The 18467-nt window shown below is 51.5% G+C and overlaps 1 protein-coding gene across 2 annotated transcripts in view; it reads right to left on the reverse strand.

The window, feature by feature from the left end:
* Positions 1 to 13822: 13822 nt before the first annotated feature.
* Positions 13823 to 18467, reverse strand: part of SHISA8 (shisa family member 8) — a 34436-nt gene continuing 29791 nt past the window's right edge. Inside the window, exons 3-4 of one of the 2 annotated variants that reach the window (XM_073327221.1) lie at positions 17934 to 18104; positions 13823 to 17388 (exon numbers count right to left, since the gene is read on the reverse strand). In XM_073327221.1, the coding sequence (XP_073183322.1) occupies positions 17006 to 17388; positions 17934 to 18104 (554 nt within the window). In that variant the 3' untranslated portion in view covers positions 13823 to 17005. The remainder of the gene's footprint in view (positions 17389 to 17933; positions 18105 to 18467) is intronic. The other variant, XM_073327222.1, reaches the window with a different exon arrangement.

Genomic DNA, 18467 nt, shown 5'->3' on the forward strand with positions numbered 1-18467 from the left:
TTTGATCTCTTAGTTTCTTTTATAACCCTTGTGAAGGGCTTCTGACTAAAAGCTTTTAAAAATCCAAATTAGAACAATGCCTTCTCCTTTATCCACTATTTTGTCCACATGCTCAAAGAATCCTAGTTGATGAGGGCTGGACTTTCATTTTCGAAAGCCCTACTGGCTTGTCCCATCACGTAAATCTGTCTTCATTTTACTTGTAATTATAGCTTTCAACCAGTTGTCTTGGTGGTCTGAAACTCCTAGGATCAGCTCAGTGCTTAAGATAGGCACAGCATTTGCTATAGTAGCTGATCTTAACAAGTGGATATTTTTGTTTGCACTCAGCTACTTCAGTCTTAAAAACCTTTAAATACAGTGTGTATCCTCTGGAGCTTATGAATTGGTGGTCTTGAATCTAGCCATTGTTCCAGCTTCTCCTTGGATATCTTGTTCTGACAGTGCTTCATCTTAACCACGTGAAGAGCAGTTTTGGATAGACATCTCCCCCATCTCCTGTAAGTGATGAGGACTGATGCAACGGAATGCTTTACTCTCCATTTCTCCCTTTGTTTTGGGAGTCAAGCAGATTGATCCCCAGGCTTCCTGCTTCAGACACACATGTGTCACACACTTTTTTCTCATTTTAATGTCCTTGGTTATTCTTCAAAATTCTCTTGTAACCCACCTGATTCCCATTTTACCTGCCATTGTTTCGTTATTGGCTTCACTTGGGATGGATTTCCATTTTCTGAAAGATGCTTGTTTGACTCAAATAACCTCTTGAAGCTTGCCATTTAGCCATACTGGTTTTATTCTCCTTGCCTTCCTACTTCCTTGTTTGTTTAGGGGTATGCCTAACTTCTGTGACTTGGTTAGAGTTGCTGACCTAGCCTCTATTCAGACCCTAGGCGTCTTAATTTCCTTTTTTTGTTTTTGACTAGCTTCCACATTTAAAAAAAACCAAAAACTTCTAAAGCTGTATCTGTGCTATGGTTTGTCTAATTCCTTCCCTAAGAGTGTTGCACTTAATTAAATAGGCCCAGATTCACAAAGGAATTTAGTTTCCTAACTTCCAGTGAAATCAATGAAAGCTAGGAGCCTGAATGTTTTTGAGGGTGTGGGCCTTTGTGGTGACTATTCCTCCATGGGTCTGCTATTGTGTGTAAACCAATTCACTCAAGAGTAACCTCTGCTCTTGGGTGCTTTAGAACTAGCTGTTCCAGAACCTGCTGGGAAATTGCTTCTCTAACCCTTGTCTGGCTGGGAGATTCGACCAGTTATGAGCAGCTGACTGGAGTTGCCCATTATGTGATGTTTGACTGAGTTCCCTTGTCAATCAATCTTAACATGGTGCACCTGCTGCCCTTTCCCTGAGTAGGTAGTGGCATAACCCTCATAGTATAGTTGTACCCTGGTACATGCAGATACTACAGTGTTTCCTCTCCCTCATGAACCTTATTTCACCAAGCGGTGGGGCCTCTCAGGATCTGTGCAAATGGAAATGAGGTGGTGGGGGGTCAGTGAGGGAGGGCCGTTAGGACAGTAGCTCACACTTTGTTGTTCAAACATCAAAGAAGGCGCTCGTCTCGGTTTTGGATGAAAGCTTGGGTTGGATCTTTAGAGTCCTTTGCTAGCTCTGCAGCTTTACAGCAGCTGGTGACTGATTCGATGTGTACATACCTCAGGTGCAGCCTGTCCATGTGCCTCTGTCCTTCAGAAACCAGCTCTTGCTCAGTCAGGAGTTTACCTGAGTTGGGCCTGACGTCAGTTGCCCTGGTGGTGTGTGGGTGGTGGGACAGGCTCCACACTAAAGGTGTGTTTCTGAATTGCAGCCAGGCCCAGAAACAATTAGCGTTTGCTCTCCACAGGCTCTTCTCTGGTGACATGATCTCCAGCCTAGGCCTTGCTTTGTAACTCAGGACTTCCTCTCTGAAATCTCACAGCTGCAAGGCAGGACCAGGGCTGCTCATCTCTTTCCTAACACCAGTAATCTGGATTGCTTTGACAAATATTTTGCTACTTACACTTAGCTATGAGTAATCATCCCAAAAGCGTTTGCTAGTAACTTAAGCCCCAGGCAAAGCCTTCCCTCACCTACACAGATGCTGATAAATTGTATAGTTAGTTGCCGGACTTCGCTTTGGTTTGCTATGAAATATATTCAAGAGACCAAATCAATCTAAGTCAGGTTTCTTGCTAAAAGTAAATAATGGTATGCTACAGGAAGGAAGGCCATGTGGGAGCAAGTGGCACTTCCCTTAGGGGAGGCTAGCAGCTGGCTCTTCCGCTTCTGCCCACCCTTGTAGCTGCAGCCCCAAGACCCCTGCCCCTCTCCTGCAGCTGGGGCCACGAGTCGCGAGCAACTTCCCTCCTCGGTCAGAGGAGGTCAGCGCTGGCCGGAGGCCTGAGTCGTGTTCCCCCCCCTCCGCCCCCCCGAGGGCCAGAGGAGTCCTGGGCCAGCAGCGGCCTTGCTGTGCCTCCCCTCCCCAGACCCCAAGCCACTGCAGGGAAAAGCCTCTCAGTAGGCTGCCAGTGGGGGCTAGGCAGCTCCTCTCACCACACCTGCCTGGGACCTCTCTCTCATCCACAGGCTGCTCAGCACCTTCTCCTCTGACAACCCTTTCTTTCTACCCTCCCTGTTCCACACTTCAGATGCTCCTCATACTCACACTCACAAACTTACCCAAGTCCCCTTTGGCTTTAGAAGCCCCTCTTGAGGGCCGCAGCTTCTCAGGCCCAAACAATCTTCCCTTCAACATACAGTTGCTGGACTTTCCAAACTCAGCCCTTTCCAGGATGGAATACGCTGCTTCCGGATGTTAGCACCCAGCGAAACTTCCTGTTACTCATCCCCGTTACTCTTTTTCTGATGGACTTACTTCAGTGACGTTCCTCTACCAAGCGGAAACTAGGCACCAGCTGCTGGCTCTCTTTGCAAATGGACGCAATCAGGCTGAGCCACTGGGAGTGCGTCAGGAGATCCCCCACGAAAAAGCAAAGTTGCAACTTGCATTCAAAGGCAGGTTGCTGTGGCCACAATGCAGACTACTGACCGCTACACGATCTTGGGCAGCCGCCAGGTGACACAGCAGCTGATGGGGAACTGCTCCTTTCTCTGCTCTCAGGGTGGCTGCCGACCTCACCTATGACCACAGCTATTTCTCAAGTCTCCCCATTACTGTCACAGTTAAAATTGTAACAAAAGGAAAAAAGACAGGAGGCCAGCCTGCTGCCTGTCCGCTTTACTCTCTTCCTCGCCCCTTGACCAGCTGCCACCACCTTAGGCTGGGCGATTGTCCTCATGCCCTTGGCCAGAGTACTTCCCTTTGCGACTCTGAAGCGTGCCCCAATGTGCAGGTCTTGAAGCTGGGCCTAGTGGCAGAAGGCAATGTAGAGGCTTTCGCTATAGAGGCCTTTGCTAGGGCAAGGAGGCAGCGGTGGCCTTGTGGGCTAATTGTCTCTCCCAAGGTGACAATCAACACTGGAAGGTGTGAACAGAAGTTGCCATAGAACTAGGTGGTGAGGAATGTGTTGGCCTGGCCAGGTATTTCATTCTCCCCATTCAAAAGGTAAAAACAAGGCGTACTTGTGGCACCTTATAGACTAACAAATTTATTTGGGCATAAGCTTTCATGGGCTAAAACCCATTTCATCAGATGTATGGAGTGGAAAATATAGTAGGGTGATATATGAAAAGATGGGAGTTGCCTTACCCAGTGGGGGGGAGACAAATCAGTTAAAGTGGGCTATAATCAACAGGATGAAATATCACTTTTGTAGTTGTAATCAGGGTGGCTCATTTCAAACAGTTAAGAAGGTGTGAGTAACAGTAGGGGCAAATTAGCATGGGGAAATTAGGTTTTTAGTTCTTGTAGTGGCTCATCCACTTGCAGTCTTTATTCAGGCCTAATTTGACAGTGTCCAGTTTGCAAATTAATTCCAGTTCTTCAGTTTCTCATTGAAGTCTGTTTTTGAAGTTTTTTTGTTGAGGAATTGCCATTTTAAAATCTGTTAGTGAGTGTCCAGGGAGGTTGAAGTGTTCTCTGAACACTTTTGAATGTTACAATTCTTGACGTCTGATTTGTGTCCATTTATTCTTTTGCATAGAGGCTGTCCGGTTTGGCCAATGTACATGGCAGAGGAGCATTGCTGGCACATGATGGCATATATCACATTGGTAGATGTGCAGGTAGCCTTTAATTGATTTGTCTCGACCCCTACACTGGGTAAGGCAACTCCTATCTTTTCATATACTGCTATCTCTTCCTACTGTATTTTCCACTCCATGCATCTGATGAAGTGGGTTTTAGCCCACAAAAGCTTATGCCCAAATAAATTTTTTAGCCTCAAAGGTGCCGCAAGGACTCCTCATTGTTTTTGCTGTTACAGACTAACGCGGCTACCACTCTGAAACCATTCAAAAGGTGACATCCTCCCTGTTGGGAATTGAACCCGTGTCTCTTGCATGGTAGGCAGGGATACTCACCACTATACTAACAAGGGATAGAGTGGGGTTTTGTGCTGCACAGATCTCTTACAGAGCAGTTACAGCCAGCTTACACCGCACCATGGCCTCCACCAGGCAAGGACACCCCTTGCTCTCTTCTTCCTAAAGCCTTTGGCTGCAGCAACAGCCCTGGGAAAAGCCCTGTCCCTCCTCACATGTGGTTGCCTCTCACTCTCGTCAGAAGAAGCTTTTCATGTGCCCTGCCGTGCAGCTTCCAGGGCAGCTGAGATGATGGTATTTGCTACTTAGCTCCCTGGGTCCATTAGTAATCTCCCTGGATATATTGGTCAACACAGAGTACTTCTCTCTGCTGTAGTATATAATCCACCAGGCATTAGTTCAGCAGAGACCATCCCTAACACAGAGTACTGGTAAAGGGGCCACTCTGAAAGAGCCTCGCTCGCCTTACAAGACCAACGCAGCAAGGGGGAAGTATCAAAGTTAATTACAAAAAGAAAAGGAGGACTTGTGGCACCTTAGAGACTAGCAAATTTATTTGAGCATAAGCTTTTGGGAGGTACAGCTCACTTCATTGGATGCATCCACCAGAGGGCAGTAGAGGTCTAGGAAAGAAATAGCATGTGAACGCTGCAAAGGAAGGACTACAGCTAGCAGGGGATTTTTTTCAACAATTTTTTTTTTTTTGGTCAGGTGACCCTGATTTGTTGAAATCGCAACTTTCTTAGACCGGGCTGGTTTTGATGAATTTCTCCACTGGAAAACATTTTGGAACTGCCTGTTTAGTTTTGACCTCTTTTGAAATGAAAAGTTCCAGTTTTCTATTTTAAAAACTACTTTTTGTGTGCATTTCCTGAGGGTGTGCACCCAGGGAATTTTATTTATTTTTTTTAAAGGCGAACATTCATTGAATACTCAATCATAAAGGACATTAGTTTTATTCATCAAACAAACTAAAGAAACTGGAACTGAACTTAATTTTTTTTAAATTAACAACTAAACTTTACTTAAAAAAATACAAACTTAAAAAATGAGACACAAAATGGCAAATTTTTGCTGTAGTGATAACCAGGCGTATACAAAGATACAGTCAATTTTCATGATCTTTGTCTTTAACCAGATAATGAGTGAACCCAAATTGACCAAAACAGATTAAGGTTTCTTCATCTTCCTGTCCTAGAGAATAAGACGTCGCTCACCAGGGTGTTATGGACTTAAATTCCTCAATCACATCATTGTAATTAACTGATGAAGCCAACTCTTGTTCAATGTACAAAATCATGAGTGAGTCGAGGCGCTGTTGGGACATTGTACTTCTTAGTTTTGTTTTTTACATGTGCTAGTTTCGAAAAGACTCTTTCACATGAACAGCTTGTAGCAGGTAAGACTGCAAAGCATTGAATAGATTTGTAAAAGGCCTGGAACATGGAAGACTGATCCGATTCCTTTAGCCAATCAAGCCACTCTGGTGGTGTTCGTAGTGCTACCTTTAGGAGCAGGTTTCAGAGTAGCAGCCGTGTTAGTCTGTATCCGCAAAAAGAAAAGGAAGTCTAGTGGCACCTTAGAGACTAACCAATTTATTTGAGCATAAGCTTTCGTGAGCTACAGCTCACTTCATCGGATACATAAATTTGTTGGCAATGATTCTCCTATTGTCCCTGCCAATGTCTAAGCTCTGCAGTTTTCTCATTGCAGTCACAATTTTACAAGTCTCCTGTTCAAATCGCTGGTCAATGCCGGTAATCACTGAGTCTAGGAGTGGGTAAAATGAAGTTATTCTCTCCTGCTCCTCTTTTGTATCAAAGTGATGCTGGGACTCAAATGCATCATCAATACTAGTGGACATTTTTCTCTTCTTAACTGGAGGAATCGATATATCATTCTCTACACACATTTTCACACTGTCATTGAAAATAGATTGGAAAATATTCTGGGCCACTTCTCATCGCAGCCAAAGAGTTACGCAAGTTTTTCACCCCCGTCATTGCAGTAAATGAGTTGAGATCTGGAGCTTGAAGAGCCTTACTCACTTTTACCACCATCTGGAGAATAGGGTGCATCATGTGAAGTGCAAAGATGAACTCGAATGAATTTAGTTCATGGATAAGACCCTTGGCTTTTATTTTAGTGTCAGCAAGGCGAGTTTCGATAATCTCTTGTAAAGCTTGTAAAATGATGGAGTAGTTTTGTTTTACAGCAGCCACAGCTTCTCCTCTGCATGCCCATCTTGTGTTTGACAGGGACTTCAAAGTCTTCAACTGGGATCCGACTTCTTGTGAAATCTTCTCCATTACTGCATGTCGCACAGGACTCCCCTCCATGAAGGCATAAAGAGTCTGATTTTTTTTGGTGTTATTCAGACAGTTCTGTTTTGTTTACTTGCAGTGCATGCAGCTTCTAGGACGAGGTTCAAACAATGCACATAGCAGTGTACATAGAGTATTTCACTGTTTCTTTCTTTACAGTTCATTTGAACTCCCGCAGGACATCCGGACATAGTAGATGTAGGGGCGGCGAGTTCTATGGGCCTGTGGGGCCCGGGCACCAGGAATATTCCTGTCCCAGGGGCCCGGCTCCAGCAAAGTTTCCCACTTCCCCTGGCCCCACCTGCCGCCCCTGGGTGATTTAAAACAGCCCAGGGGCTCCTGCCACCACCCGGCAGCGCAGCGGGGCTGAGCGGCTTCCTGCACGCTCGTTCCATGTGGCTGCCAGCAGGTCCTTGCAGCCCGTGTGAGGGGGTTGTTCTGCTGCACGTTGCCCCCGCCCCAAACGCCCCTGTGGCCAATGGGAAGCTGCAGGGGCGGTGCCTGGAGACAGCAGCGTGAGGAGGACCCCCCACAACCTGCCTCGCCTAGGAGCCGCTGCCGGAGTGCATGCCCCAGGTAAGCATCGAACCCCCACCATCCACTTCCAGAACCTGCACCCATACCCTCTCTGCAAACACACCCTTCAGCCTCCAAATTTCCTCCTGCACCCCCTCTCGCCCCCAAACTCCCTCCCAGAGCCTGAAGCCCACACCCCCACCCCCTAACTCCCTCTTGCACTCCCACCCCTCCCCTGCACCTACTTTTGTCCCCAAACTCCATCCCAGAGCCTACACACCCATTGCCTCCTGCACCCCCTGCCCACAGCCTGCACCCAGCACCCAAACTTGTTCCCCGAGCCTGCACTCCAGACCCCCTCCCCCACCCAAACTCCCTCCCAGAGTCCAACCTCTCACCCCTTCTGCACTCAAATTCCCTTCCAGAGCCTGCACCCCTGCCCCAGCCCAGAGCCTACAGCCAAACTCCAGCCCAGAGCCCGACCCCTCACATCCCCTGCACCCAAACTCCCGCCCAGAGCCTGCATCCCCACCCCCTTGTGCACCCCAATCGCTTGAATCCCAGACCCCCTCCCCGACCCAAACTCCCTCCCAAACCTTAGGCAGGTGTGTGTGGGGAGTTTCTGAGTGTTCTGGGCACCACCAAAATTTCTACAAACCTGTCGCCCCTGAGTAGATGCGCCATCAAAAGACAGACAGACATCACTGATGACCAGTCAATTTTAAGAATGCCAAGGACGTCATTTAACAGGTCAAAAATAGACTGAACATCAACTGTTAATAGTCTCTGAACAGACACAAAATGTTCAGCTGGAATATGCTTTTCATTGTCAAAATACCGCACCACCACGGACATCTGTTCATGGTGTCCACAGTCAGTAGTGTCGTTGGCAATTGAGACCATTTTTCCATTTAGTGAAGACACAATCTTTTGTTGCACAATGTTGTGCAAGGCCACAATTAAATCATTTTGGATGCGATTACTCAGATAGGTAAAAAGAACAGGAGGACTTGTGGCACCTTAGAGACTAACACATTTATTTGAGCATGAGCTTTGCTTCCGATGACGTGAGCTGTAGCTTACGAAAGTTTCGCTCAAATAAATGTGTTAGTCTCTAAGGTGCCACAAATCCTCCTTTTCTTTTTGCGAATACAGACTAACACGGCTGCTGCTCTGAAACCTGTCAGGTAGGTAGCGTTTTGAGGAGATTGTTGCACGTGCTTTGCCGTTACAGGATCATATTTTTGGAGCATATTGACAAGATTTAGAAATAAGCCTTTCTCAAAACGGTCAGCTTTTTCATGGTAACCCCTGAATGCTTTCCCACCTTTCGCCAAACACAGAGCAATGTCAATCAGTCGTTCCATTACACTTCGGATATGGCACTGTTCTTCTTGTTTAGACAGATAAGCCTGCTTGCCCTCATCCACCAATACATCAATAGGTTTCCCTTCATTAAAACTTGACCATGAAGAACAGCTTGACACATGAGATTTTGACAGTTGGTGGTTTTTAAAACATTTGTTAGCCCTCTTCCAGTTTCTGAATCCCTTATCAGTAAATGTTGGATCAGTGTGACCTTTGTTTGCTGCATCATTAAAGGAGACGAAACGGCCGTAAAAGCAAAATACTGCGTCCTTTGATGGGCTATATTCTAAGCACCTATACTCTTCATGCCAATCGGACTGAAAACTTTTGTTTGTTCCCTATTTTACTTCTAGGAAACATACTCAATCTAGGCTGATAAGGACCTCTAGATAATCGAGACTGGCGTTCTAATCTATTTTTTGGAATATCACAGACCAAGTCATCAGATGGAATATTTGATGGCTTTGAATAGGAACTACACTGACCTGAACTAAGAGACAAAGTCTGTTTCTGTTGGTCATTACTCAGTTTATTGCACACATTGGAACTGGTGGTGGCATTATCTTCATGTAAGTTCTTAACCGAGGAGTCCGAGGTATTTGCACTACCATCAGCACATTCATTATAATTCAGTTTGTCTGCTCCTTTTCTTATATCAACAACGAACCGATCCATATTTTAAAATTAAAAGGGGGTATCATATGATTGAATTAAAACATAAAGCCACGGGCTTCTTATGCTATTTGAGTGGAGGACACGTGACAAAGATTACAAACACTGTAGACCCTGCACTGGGCATGCCTGACCCGGCCACTTATATAGGTCAAAGAATTTTCTAGAATAGTAGTCGGCGGGGGAGGGGAGGACCAACGGTAATGTGGCGCCGCAGTAGTGGGGACGCATGCTGCGAGCGAACGCGGGCTTTCTATACATTTCCACAACATCCATATTACGCAATTCAGCGCTTATTGCATAAGCCAACAATCCATACTTTAAAACTAAAAGAGTGTATCCTGCGATTAAATTAAAGCGCAAAGCCACTTTTTTTTTTGGCGACATTAGGGTGGGCGTGGGCACACCCCCTATGCACGCCCCTCTTTGTGTATCTATTTAAGCTAATTATAGTACCACTAAACAAAAGTGATTAGATCAAACCGAAACACTTTGACCCAAACCAATTTTTATTTTTTGGTTCAGGAAAATGGTTGAGCTCTTGACTTTTTAGTCCTGGTTCAGTGTGGAAAAGTTCCCTCCCCCCAAAAAATATCCCAGCTTTTGATGGAATGGGAAAAGCTTCCTACCCAGGTCCACTAAAGACTTCCAATGCTCCTACCATGAAAGGAAGAGCTTGTGCCACATCTGATGTGTTTTTCTGGGGATGGTTTTGAGGGACATAAGAATGCAGTTTTGCCTGGGTAGCGGTGTGCTGATGAGTTGAGAGAATCTGAGCTTTTGCCCCTGCCCATCTCACTGTTTCTGATTACTGCAGCACTGTATGTTGTAACAGGCATGTCTGAATGCCCTGCAGCAGTGGCCAACTTATTTGCAATGGATCAGTGATGATCCACGCAGCTGGGGTTGGAGCTGCCCCAGCCCGGAAGTCCGGTCTCCCTTGGGCTTTTGTAGCAGTAACGATCAGGACGCTAGCAAAGGCCTGGGACGGAGTGGAGGTGGTCTCCAAAGAGGCTGCTGTAACTGGGGCTTCTGTTGTTGGGTGCAGAATAACTCTTCAGCTGTGCGGGTTGAGTTTGATGTTGGGCTCATCATTAGGGTAGGAGAGCCCCAGTCACCAGATTTCTGTGTGAAGCTGTTAGAATAAACAGTAGTGACTGCCCAGGGCCTACCCTCTGGGCTCTGATTGTGGACTGTCAAGTTAAGCAGGGTGGTGCCTGGTTAGATCTTGGCTGGGAGAGCTGTGCTGCAACCCAAGTGCTTCCTAAGAGGTGGTGGCAATCCATGGCCAGGTGCACTGAGGCAGCTTGCTCATTCAGGGGCACTGCTACCAGCGGTGCTGTGTCAGGGGACCCAGCCTCTGACCTTGGCTTGCCATTAAAGACTTTGTGGCACTTTCACCAGGCTGGCGTGTTAGCCCTGCAGAACTGGCCACCGGCATCCCGCTCTGGGCATTCCATTGTCTGCCTAAAGCCCCTCAGCTAGCCTCTCTTGGAGCCCTCACGCCCTGCTCCAAACCTCTGTGCAGCGTCCAAGCACGGGGCAGGGCCGCAGCCTGCTTCCCCCAGAGGTCGCTGCGTCTCGGGACACCAGCCTACTCTGCACGGTGGGACGAAAAGCACCTTTGAACTGTAAGCCGTTCTCATTAAAAGTGCCGGGGGCCTTTGTGTGGGATTCCACCCAGAGCCTCCCCTCCCGCCCGCTCAGGAAGCGAAAGCAGGTTGGCGGAGTGTCGCTCTTGATGCGTAGGGTCTGCACCTGTTCTGCTATTAAAGATTACTACTCCTGGGGGCTTCCCTGGCGTAAGATGGTAGAATGAGGACAGGCTGCTCTGGGCCCTTGCAGCGCTCTGACTTCGGTTCTCTTGCTGGGATTTTTTTTGGCGGGGGGTGATTCATTGTAGTCCCAGCTGTGCAGGAAACCACCAGCAAGGTGCAGCTGCCCTGATAGAGATGATAGGACAGGGTCCTGCTGTCACCCTCGGGGCCGGCAGCAGCTGCCTGGCAGCTGGTACGTGTGGGTGAGGGGCACTGAGCTGCTCCTGGGAGGCCTGAAGACTGTGCTGGCTCGGTGCCAATGCCAGCTTTTGATTTCTGCCACTACTAATTGGCAGGGGACAGATAGGAGGGGGATGAGGCAGGAGGGAGAAATGGCTGATTAGAGCATGACGTGCCTTCCCCATGTCTCCTTGCTCCTGGGACATGCTTTGTATGGCGTAGTGCAATACTGCCGCCTTTCACAAACCTTGGCGGTGGGGGGGGTTGAAGAATCCCCCCCCCCCGCCGCCTTTTTCTCCATCAAAGGCTCCCCAGCCTCGTGGGAGGAGCAGGGGTTCGATTCCTGGCCTAGGCGTGACCGTAGCACGTCGCTTCTTGCCTGCCACAATTTCCTCCTCCGTGGCGTGGGCCTGACTGTCCCGGGCAGAGCACAGCGAAGGGCTCAGCCAGGGTGGGTGAAGAGCTCCCAGGCGCCCCGCCCCCCACACTTCTGGCGCTTTGTACCTGCAGTGGTTTATGAGGAAGCTGTGGTGATGCAAAGGGCCCCTGTGGCTGTCTCCTCCGCAGAGAACCAGTGTGTTAATACCTGAGGGTGAGGAGTGAGGTACCCCAGCTATCATGGGACCAGGCTGGGGTGACACTGGCCTAACCCAGGCTTGGAGCACTGTTGGGCTCAGGCTGGCCCTGGCAGAGGCAGGAGGCTGGGACTTAAATGCCTGTGATCTAAAGGGGCCCAGATAAGGGGCCTGCAGGGTGGCAGGGCAGGGCACAAGCAGGTGCTGGGCCAGCAATGGGGCAGGGTGGGAGCTGATATTATGGCCAGGGGGTGGGCCCCAAGCTGGTGCTGGCTGAGGGGGCGAGCTGGGCCTGACATAAACATTCCCACCTGCCCCCCGTGTTGCTGTTCCCAATGTAGCTTTACATATGGCCCCGAGCAGAGGCTGCATCCTACCCCAGAGCTACGGATGGCTCCTGAGTCCAGCCAATCTGTTGCTGCTCTCGCTCCACCTCGCTCTGCTCCCGCCAGCCGTCCCCACTGGGAGCGGAAGATGGACAAGGAAAAGCGCCCGGGGTTTTATACAGCACCGGAGTAGCTGATCACACTATTTGCAGCCAGCTGGCCCCTGATCCCTGCTTGCTGCCCGGTCCTCGGAGGTGGAACCTGACCCCAGATGATCAGCTGGAAAGCCCTTGCTCAGATTGACAGTCTCCAGGGGCCAGGCATGGCCCAGGGCCGTGGCGGACTAGTTCCGCGAGTGGGTGAAGTGGGGCTATGTGATCAGTGTGGTTGCACCCATGTTGACCACCAAGGCTAGACCAGGACATACAAACTCTGCACTGATCCGTCTTTTTCCATTAGCAGCAAACCTGTGTTTGCCCTTCTCTATGGCTGGAGCTTAAAGCTCTGCAGCTTGACCAAGCGCTGGCTCCTGCCCATGGCCAGAGCTCCTTCCGAAGAGGGATGATGGGGCCGTGGCTGGCTCTGGTGTGGGGGTGGGGACTTTGAAGGCATCTGTTCAAGGCCTGTTGGTGCTGGCAGGAGTGTGTTTAAAATTCAGAATGCTTTCCCTGCGGGTGTTGCTCCATTTGTCACCAGCAGAGAAAGAACAGACCCACCCCCTGGGGGCCATGATTAATCCTGGGTGCCCCAAGTGGGTGGGAGCTCTCTCAGCCAAGCATGCGCTGCACGGGGGGAGCAGAGTTTTGGGGCGTGTAAAGCAGCCGGCGCTGGGGAAGTCAGGCGTTGATTGCCGTGGCTCTTGGGGATGGGGGCTTGCTGGCCCACTTGCCTTCTTCCTTCCCAGGACTGAGATCAAGGCCAAATGAGCCCTTTCTTCTTCAACCTTTCTGCTGTTGGGAAAGGCCTACACCTCCCTTGCCCTGTGGCGGTCCCAGGAGAGACCAGAGGGCAAGTTTCCGCCTTGACCCGTGCTGTGACCTTCCTAATAGGCTGGGCATGCATCACCCCCCCCTGTACAGAATGGGAGAGGCCGGGGGGGGCCACAGGCTCTTAACAGGGACAGCTCTACCCTTAGTCATGGGGAGGGGCCCACAGCAGTCAGCACCTGGGAAGTGTCCCAACCCCACCCCCTGCTTCAGCTCCAATACGCCTCAGCCCCAGGCTGCTCATGTGTAGCTGGGACGGGGCTGGTGGCTCGTGCTGAGGGGCACTGAATGAAGCGCAGCTGGGCTGAACGGCTGCTGTAATTTATGTGCTTCCCCCCCAGAGCCAGTAGGGGCGAGGGGAGGCCGTGTGGCCCTGTGGCACAAGCCCTTGTGGGGCAGAGAAGTCCTGCTCTGCCCCTTACTAAAGACCACAAGGCTTCAATGCCAGTGTAGCTCTTCCTGGGCCTAAGGCCACACCCTTGGGCCTAAAGCTGCCAGAAGCAAAGGGGCTGCTGGATGTGTATTTCTGAAAGAGGGACCCTCCGAAATGCTGCGAACACCCCCCCCCGGCAAGCTGGGAGCCCGGGTCTGCACATGCACAACAGCCACTGGACACACACTCAGTCTGGCAACAGGGGCACTTTTATTTCTGTAGGAGACGGGGGGGACTTACCAATAAAAATGACCCAAGGCCGGCAGGACACAAGGGTTGAGCCCTGGTTCTGCTTTGTCTGTCCATGGGCCAGGCTTTAGTGCCCAGCCCGCTCACGTTCCCCTGTCACAGCCAGTTGCACCACTCAGGCTCCTGGGGGTGGGGGTGGGGGTGATATTTATTGCTAAGAGGTGCAGCGGCTCAAAGGACCAGGGGCTGGAATGACGTGAATGGAGGGAGAGGAACCTTTCCCCTTTGGGTCACCAGTCCAACCCCCATCCCCCACTGGGAGGCTTTGCCAGCTGATTGCTGCTTGGTGGCCCATGTGAAACACGTTAATGGCTTTATTCCAGCATCCGCCGGAGGGGCCAGGTGGCCAGCGCTCTCTGTCTCACACACCTGGCAATTGGCACTGATTGGCCTCCTTGTTCGCAGCCTCAGCAGAGGCCAAGAGCCAAATGGGCCTTGCTGAGTCAAAGCCCCTTGGTTTACAAAAAAGGCCCGTTTGGGCTGGCGGGGGCGGGGGGGGGGTGTGGTAGCCTGCCCTGCAGGGCTAAGCCCAGCCTCTCCCACTGCAGGGCTTGGGCTGGTACAAGGCCTAAAGTCACTTAATATCCAGGCATCAGAAACCAGATGGAAGCCCTAGTTCAACAAGGGGAGGAAGGTAGGCACCCTGCCTGGCCTCAGCATGAAGTGGGTAGGGAGCCCTTGGTGGTGGTCTGCACTGGCTGTCACTGGGCGTGCACGCCTCAGCCAGGAGCGGACAAGACGGACACGCCGCATGGGCTTGTGCCAGAGGAGGCATCCCATGGTGCTAACCTGCCCTCACTATGGAGCAGAGGCCCAAGCCTGCTGTTCAGTGCATTATGCAAAGGGCATGCACCGAGTCCTCCCCACCGACGCCTTTGCCGCCATGCAGCAACCAGAGCGCAGTAGGAAGGAAAACTGGCAGCTGTTTGTCAGCTCCTGCAGAGCCCTAAAGTTTGTGTGTGAACTTCAGATCAGCAGGGGGGGAAAAGCAAGCCGGGCCTAAAGGAGCATTTTTGTTCCACTTTTCTCCCCGCACGTCTCTCTGCTGCTCACTGTTGCCCTGCGGACAGATGAATGGGGGGGTGGGGGAGTGATGGGGATTAAAAGGTAACGCAGTGTGGCATGTTTACCTTTAGTAGCTGGTCCAGCTAAGAGGTTTATGCGGCTGTTGCTGCTCATTAGAGGAGCTGTCCTCTAGCTCAAGCATTAATGGCTTATTATTCTGGGACTGAAGGTCCCCAGTTCAAATCTGACCTCAGCAGCATCACCTGTACCAACCCTGCAAGCTGTATCTGTGGCTTGGCCCTTCCAGTAGCTAAGCATGTGCTTCTTGCCCTCGCAGTAGAAATACAGCTCTAGAGAGGGACTGCTCAGGGGCGTGGCACCCTTACAGGGCTAGCACTCCGCCTGGCAGCCATTAGCCACCCACAGACACACGCGCCAGCAGTACAAAGCCCTTTTGAAAAGGACTGAAGCAGAATTAAGGAAACAAAAAATTGACAAGGGCCGCAACTGAGTGAAACACGCACGTGACTAGCAAAGCCCGGCCCCTACGAAGGGAAGAGAGCCGTTTCCCCAGGCTGACAGTAGCAGTGGCTTTTCAAACTCATGCCGGGGGGTCGAAACAGCTTGGGCACAAAGGAGCTTGACCACCTCCATGGTGGACCACGGTGAGTGGCTGAACATGGTCAGGGAGACGCAGGCTGACCCAGCCTGAGAGCCTGTGGCTACAGTTCCGTGGGGCCGCAACTGCTGGGCGGGGCTGTGCCATAGGTAGCCGGTGCATGCAATAACCGGTGGTAGGGGAGTGACTGACACCCTGCAGGCCCAGCACTAGCAGCAAGCCCAGCGGCCAGCTTGGCACTGCTGCCTGCTCTGGAACCTGTACGAGTGGAGAGGGGAACATGGCTGGGCCTGGGGCAGGGGTGTGTGTGAGAGAACAATACAAGGTTGAGGGGGAAGCAGTGACGCGCACGACACGTATGGCCAACACACCCAGCGCGCTGGGAGCGCTCAGGCCCTGGTCTGGAGCCACTCCAAGCCCCACACGCCCTGCTGGGCGGTAACCTGGCAGGAGCGACCATCAGGGCCAGCTGCTGGGCAGTAGCTGCAGCCAGAAAGGCTCCATGGTGAAGCCAGGCCATAGAGCCTACCCACTGAGACAGCTTTGCATCCCCTTTAAACCACCATGCCCCCATCAGCCCCCACCTGAGCTGCCAAAGCCAGCGCTCAGCCTTGCCCCGGCTGGCAGAAATGTCCCACAGAAACTAAAAATAATGACCAGCCCCCAACCTCAGCCAGCAGTCACTGTTTACGTAGGACCTATGTTTTGCTACTCTGCAGCTAGCAAGGGACAGCCCTGTGTTCACCTACTGACCCACAGCCCTGGCCCGCGGGCGCTAAATGCAACAAGAACTGCAGGGTCAGCTAGGCCATCATTCGAAACATTCAAAAACGGTGTAAGACAAATCCCCAACCCTACTCGGCACTGGTGCCTAGCGTGTGAAGGGGAGCGAGCTGAGCTGGCAGAGAAGGGAAAAGTAAAACTCCTTGTGAGCCCTTACCAGCTGCCCTTTTGTACAGTTCGTTTATACTGGTGATTGTGTGCCCTTGTTTACAACCCACGTGGAGGGGCAGAGGGAGGGGACGGGCTGCACGTGCTAACCCAATGGGCTTTAATGGCTATTGCAATTGCTTGTCTCACATCTCCCACCAGTTGTCCTTCCCCTCGAGGGGGTGGGGGGTGGTGCTTTCCCCATTGCCAGCTGGGCTTGGACGTGACTCCCCTGGCCAGAGCAGTGGAGTCCCCCGGCTCCCGTCAACATTGACCGTTCTGGTACAAGTGTGATGTGATGGACAGGTAAACTGGAAACAACAGCCGTGCATCAATCACAGGGCACATGCATGCCTGTTTCACCATGCACGTTATCCGCGTACTCTCAGGAGCTGTGGGCACCTGTTCTGGTGGGGATTCCCCCACCTTCCTCGCCCCTCCTGACACCCAGCCTAGTGCCACCAGCTATAATGGGGAAGCACCTCTGGTACTTCGCTAGCAGGTGGTCTGGGCTGACAAGACCGTTAGCCCCAGAGGCTGCTGGGACATAAAACGAAAAGATGAAGGTTCTTTTTAGACAGTGACCTCAGTCTTGCTATTAGTGGAGAAGGGCCGCGGGGGCTGGACATAGTGGGTGGGCGTCTGGCTGAAGACCTCCGGCAGCTTCTCGACGCTGAACTGGCGCTTGTTGGCATAGATCTGTCGGCGGACATCAGGGGGGTGGTGATGGTTGGGGTCCCAGCTTCCCTTGAAGGCCGGACTGGCCACCAGTGGGTGGGCGTTGGTTTTCACCACTTTGGCCTTCTGCCCAGGTGTAGCCAAACCAACCAAGGCACAGCTGTCGTGCAGGGAAGGCATGTCTTTCTGATGCAGCCCCATGGGTGGGAAGGACAGAGGACCAGGCGGAGGCATGTCCACCATGGGAAACCGCTTGTAGAATTCTTCGGGCGCACTCTCTGCAGGGGAAAACAAAGCAAAGGGCAGGAAGTCAGACAGCCAGGGAACACACCCGCCTTCCTGGGCTGCACAAGAGCCTTTCGCCTCTCTGCCTGCCAGGATGGCTCTCCTCCATGCCTGTCCCCGCCTCCCCCGGACCTGGGCTTCAATTCTGCTGCGAGGGACAGAACCTTAGCCATTTCACACTCTGGCCCCCGCTCCATGAATGCAGCAGCTTCCCTTGCGCAGCCTTGTCCCAGGCCCCTTTCCTTCACTGATGCCTGTGCTGAGCCCCCACCCCTGAGCTAAACTTTGCTCGAACTCAGCACACATGACACTTGCAGTCCCTGCCTCTCTCTCCAGGCCTGCGGAACCGCTAGAGCTGGGGGGCCGCACTGCTCTCCCTGACAGCACCAAGGGTGTCCCGTTTCCTTCCCTCTGGCCTTGGGGAAATCACAGTCACTGCTACCACGGGATGCTGGGAGAGAAGAGCTGAAGCAAAGCCAGAGGAAGCACAGGCTGGTGACGCAGCCCTGTCCGGTCCCTGGGCTGCGGTAGCACATACCTACGGCCTTGAGCGTGGCGTACTTGGCGTAGTCCGGAGCTTGGTGGGGCATGGTGCTCATCATCTGCAGCCGGTTGCTGTGGGCATGTGGCAGCCCCATCTGGGGGGCGATAGGGGGGCTGACCACAGCGTTATTCAAGTGCATATTGTCTGGAAATGCAAAGAAAGATTCTGGGAGGGAAGGTTTAAGGGGTCAGAGAGTCAGAATTTAAGGCCAGAAAGAACCATTAGATCATCTAGCCTGTCCCCCTGTCCACCACAGGTCATTCCATTTCGGCTGCTTACCCCAGTACTGAGCCCAGGAATTTGTGCGTGGCTACAGCACATCTTCCAGAGAGGCCTCCAGCCTTGATCTGACAGCAGCAAGAGCCTGAAAATCGACCACTTCCCTTGGTAGTTTGTCCCAATGGTTTCACCTCCCGCACTGATAAAAATCTGTGCCTTAATTTTAATCTGGCTTCAGCGTCCAGCCATTGGTTCTTGTTACACCTCTTGCCACCACATTAAAGAGCCCGTGTGTTCTCTCCATGAAGG

Source organism: Lepidochelys kempii, chromosome 1, assembly GCF_965140265.1.
Source record: "Lepidochelys kempii isolate rLepKem1 chromosome 1, rLepKem1.hap2, whole genome shotgun sequence".
Lineage (NCBI taxonomy): Eukaryota > Metazoa > Chordata > Testudines > Cheloniidae > Lepidochelys > Lepidochelys kempii.